The 5030-nt window shown below is 37.0% G+C and overlaps 1 protein-coding gene across 1 annotated transcript; it reads right to left on the bottom strand.

The window, feature by feature from the left end:
- Positions 1-254: 254 nt before the first annotated feature.
- LOC149197147 (uncharacterized) lies at positions 255-3953 on the bottom strand. Its single transcript, XM_089403861.1, has 2 exons — positions 1020-3953; positions 255-909 (listed from the first exon to the last, which is right to left on the bottom strand). The coding sequence occupies exons 1-2, from the start codon at positions 3919-3921 to the stop codon at positions 461-463; spliced, it is 3351 nt and encodes a 1116-aa protein (XP_089259987.1). The 5' UTR covers positions 3922-3953; the 3' UTR covers positions 255-460.
- Between the last annotated feature and the right edge of the window lie 1077 nt (positions 3954-5030).

Raw genomic sequence — 5030 nt, 5'->3', positions numbered from 1 at the left:
TAAAAATTTAAAAATTAATGTGTAATTTTCAAAATATTCAGTTTCATATTTATTTTTTTCAAAATTTTAAAATTAAAAGTCAAATTTTTTTAACCAAAAACAAAAATACAACTAGACGGGATGCATTCATAGTGGATCTAACTTTGTTGTTCATGTTTGCATGTAATTAACAACAACGATTTATGCACAGTAAAAAAAGAGATATAAGATTCAAATTACTTCATGGTTTAGCTACACAACTACCAGTTTGTTACAATAGACTAAGATGTTCAAGAACTTTGACCTTCACAAATGTTGTTGAGAATAGTGCATGTACTACCCAGCAAATGTGTTATATTTTATTGGAATTTGGGAATGACATGTAATTAACAACAACAATTTATGTACGAAGAAGGAAATGGAAATAAGATTCCATTTATTTCATGGCTTACCTACACCACTACAAGTTTATTACAATAGACTAATATGTTGAAGAACTTTGATCTTCACAAATGTTGTTGAGAGTAGTGCTTGTACTACCCAATAAATGTGTTATATTTGATTGCAATTTGGGAATGGCACCAGGGCTCAAAAGAGTGTCTCTGATGTTTTGCAGCATATCTAGAATGACCATCATAGTAGGACGTCCTTTAGGAGATTCATTTGTGCAAAGCAATCCCACATTTATTAATGAACTAAGACAATTGAGATTATTATCTTCCTCAGTACAACTACCCGTCCTCCTTAGTAAACCCAAGTCCACCACATCCATTAGTCGGTTTGAAAAACTGCTACCCACCCATTTTTGCAAGTTCATTCCTTCCACAAACATGTCATGGGTGGGCTTCTTTCCAGTGAGCATTTCCAATAGCACTATTCCATAACTATAAACATCACCATTTGTTGTGACTTGTCCACCCACTCCATATTCTGCATTCATAGATCATCATCTTAAGGTTTTTAATTCACAATGGTTAATAAAGATTTAGAAAAAAAATCACAAGATTAATTAAAATATGGTATGTAGTTTAAGTAAATACCTGGAGGAATGTAGCCTGTAGATCCTTTGAGTGCATTTGTGGAAGTGATATCCCCATCTTCATTATTTGCAAAACATAGAGTAGCAATGCCAAAGTCTATTAAATATGCAGTCATATCTTCACCCAACAACACATTGTTGGGTTTCAAATCACAATGAATCACTTGCACAAAACAATGGTGATGGAGATATGTCATGCCTTGGGCGACATCTATTGCTATATTCAACCTTTGAATCAAATTCAAACCACTTTGTTCTCCATCATCGGGATATAACCACTTTTCTAAGCTTCCATTTGGCATTAATGGAAATATCAAAGCTTTGATTTGGAGATCTGAATAACAAGTTATGACCCGAATCAAATTTCGGTGTCTAACTCTACCCAAAACTTTGCACTCTTTATCGAAACTCTTTTGAGCCCCTTCATTTTGTAGATTGAGAAGCTTGACAGCAACCATTGTGCCATCATTCAAAATCCCTTTGTACACTTTTCCAAAACTACCAATTCCTAACAAGTTTGCATCACTAAATTCATTTGTTGCAATGGCGAGCTCTGCATAGGAGATTCTTCGATGCCCCACATTTAATGATGGACCAATCTCTCTCTGAATATTTCTCCTGCAATTCCGTCTCCACAAGATTGCAAGAAACAAACACAATACAACAATTGCTACAACAACAACAGGTATGATAACTCTTTTGAGATTCGAAACACTTTTATGTTTATGAGCATAGCATGGTGGTAGATTTACCCAAGGTCCACATAGACCAAGATTTCCCATAAATGCTGTGGCACCAATCTTTTTGAAAACTCCACCTTTAGGGACTTCTCCTGATAGCTTGTTGAAAGAAAAATTCAAGTGGTGGAGCAATGTGAGATTTGCTAGTGATACGGGTATTCCCCCTGACAAATTGTTGGAGGAGAGATCTAGGTCTTGAAGACTTAGAAGTTCATTGATTGACACTGGAATTGGACCTTCAAGTGCATTATGAGAAAGATTCAGATATTCTACTTCTTGGCAGCTTCCAAGGCTACTTGGAATGTAGCCAGTTATTTGATTTGAAGAAATATCTATAGCTTGAAGCTTATTGAACTTTCCTAGTTCTAAAGGCAAATGGCCATGTAATAAATTGTTTGACAAGTTGAAATAGAAGGCTAAATTTGCAAGGCCTGAAACCTCTGGAGGTATGTGCCCACTAAGCTTGTTGTACGATAGATCTAGCTCTAGTAAGTTCACACATTTCCCTACACTTGCAGGTATGTTTCCTGATAACTGGTTATGATTAAGATCTAAATATCTTAATTTTTGGTGGTTGGCCACAAAATCAGGGATTTTTCCAGACAAATTGTTTCCAAAAAGATATAAAAGACCTAAGCTCTTTAGCTGCCCAATTTCCATTGGAATGTTTCCTTGTAAATTATTGGAATCCATATATAACCTCTCCAACTTCTGAAGCATACTAACTGAAGAAGGGATTGGCCCCGTAAAAGAATTACCTTTTAAACTAAGGAATGTTAAGCTACTTAAATATCCAATCGCGGGAGGTATTTCCCCAGCGAATTCGTTGATACCCAAGTCTAAGAGGTACAGTTTTGTCCAGAGGTGGCCTATAGAAAACGGCAATTGCCCAGTGAAGTTATTATAAGATAAGTCTACTACTTGTAGATCAGAGCAGTTACTAAGAGCAGTAAGAATGGGGCATCTCGTGGTGTTGCCGCTAATAAGGTAATTGCCGGACAACTCAAGCAACCGGAGATGTGTCAATTTACCCAACTCCATAGGCACTATTCCGCTGAGCTGATTCCCTGATAAGTCAATCAATTGTAACTTGGTACAATTGAAGAGGGATGAAGGAACGCTGCCACTTAGCTGATTAAGACCCCAATAGAGTTCCTTTAACTGGGCAGTCTTCTTAGTACACAACTCCAACGGAATGTGGCCAACTAATTGGTTCGAAGTTATATCCAATACTTCAAGATTGGTGCAGTTAGACAACGAAGACGGAATGCGTCCCGTCAGATGGTTGTCTCTCAGATAAAAATAGCGGAGCTGGCTTAGCATACCCAATTCGGAAGGAACACTGCCGTGAAAGCTGTTCTCAGCCAGATTAAGAACGATGAGCTGGCTTAGCATACCCAATTCAGAAGGAACACTGCCCTGAAGGTTGTTTTGATACAACTCTAAGTACTGCAAAGAGGATATGTTTCCCAAGCAGTGCGGGATTGTTCCCATCAAATTGTTAGCTTCCAAGGCCATGGTTTTTAGGTTGGGGAGAAGGCATAGTTGTGGGGGAATGTTCCCGGTGAGATTGTTAAAGGAGAGAGTCAAGTTCAGTAAACTGTGGCAGCTACCCAAAGTGGGCGGAATGGAACCCTGGAGTTGATTGAGAGACAGGCGAAGCATCTTTAAGCGAGAGAGGGTTCCCAATTGATAGGGAATGTAACCGTGGAAACTATTATTGCGAAGGCTGAGTACTCTAAGAAAGGAGAGATTGGCGAGAAGGGGAGAGATTGTACCTTGTAATCCCATGCTTGAAACATTTAGGGAAACGACTCTTTGCCTGCGCCTGCTGCATATGATTCCCGTCCACTCGCAGAACGAAACATTTGGCATCCAAGACGTGGCTAAGGACTGGTAGGGATCATATGTGATTGCAGACTTGAATGCAAGCAGAGCGTGTTGATCGGAAGCATTGGTGAGACGAGGAGGATGGTGAGGGAAATGGGCGATGGGTGTGGAAAAGACAAAAGGAGGATTGAGAAAGAGAATGGAATAAAAGAGGAGTAGGTGGCAGCACCAGAAAAGAGAAGGGACGTAACAGGTATCCATCATTTCCTTCTCTGAAACACAACAATCACAATGCTTCAGAAAACCAAATTGTGATTGTTTATATAGACGCATAGATACCTTTGTAACTTTGAATTTAGAATTCATAGAAATTCGAACTTGGAATAAAGTTGTCTCGAAATCGTCCAATCCGTCGAATTTTTGGATCAACAATGATGGTAAATACCCAGTTTTGTGTGGAAGTTTGAATAAAGTAGACACTGACTTATAAACAATGATGGTAAATACCCCGTTTCCGCGCATTATCAAAAATCTTTCGGAGATTTTATCCGCTGCTCATTTTAAAAAAGAAAGACCGCACTCACATTAATTAAATCTTTCTGTTTGTTTGAAGTTTGAATAAGTGAAAAAGCATTTTCATTTTCAAAAAGAAAAGACCTCACTTAGAGTAATTAAATCTTGTCACCTGTTTGAAGACCGTCCTTGCATTATCAAAAACCTTTTCGAGATTTTATCCGCTGCTAATCTTAAAAAAGAAAGACCGCACTCACATTAATTAAATCTTTCTGTTTGTTTGAAGTTTGAATAAGTGAAAAGGCATTTTCATTTTCAAAAAGAAAAGACCTCACTTAGAGTAATTAAATCTTGTCACCTGTTTGAAGACCGTCCTTGCATTATCAAAAACCTTTTCGAGATTTTATCCGCTGCTAATCTTAAAAAAGAAAGACCGCACTCACATTAATTAAATCTTTCTGTTTGTTTGAAGTTTGAATAAGTGAAAAGGCATTTTCATTTTCAAAAAGAAAAGACCTCACTTAGATTAATTAAATCTTGTCACCTGTTTGAAGACCGTCCTATCAAAAATCTTTCCGAGATTTTATCCGCTGCTAATTTTAAAAAATAAAGACCGCACTAACATTAATTAAATCTTTCTGTTTGTTTGAAGTTTGAATAAGTGAAAAAGCATTTTCATTTTCAAAAAGAAAAGACCTCACTTAGATTAATTAAATCTTGTCACCTGTTTGAAGACCATCCTTGCATTATCAAAAATCTTTTCGAGATTTTATCCGCTGCTAATCTTAAAAAAGAAAGACCGCACTCACATTAATTAAATCTTTCTGTTTGTTTGAAGTTTGAATAAGTGAAAAAGCATTTTCATTTTCAAAAAGAAAAGACCTCACTTAGATTAATTAAATCTTGTCACCTGTTTGAAGTTTGAATAA

This window comes from Pinus tabuliformis, chromosome 2_2 (genome assembly GCF_031772625.1).
Source record: "Pinus tabuliformis cultivar Carrire ecotype Pingquan chromosome 2_2, CPIR1, whole genome shotgun sequence".
In the NCBI taxonomy this organism is placed as follows: Eukaryota; Viridiplantae; Streptophyta; class Pinopsida; order Pinales; family Pinaceae; genus Pinus; species Pinus tabuliformis.
This window is presented reverse-complemented; position numbering and strand designations above follow the sequence as displayed.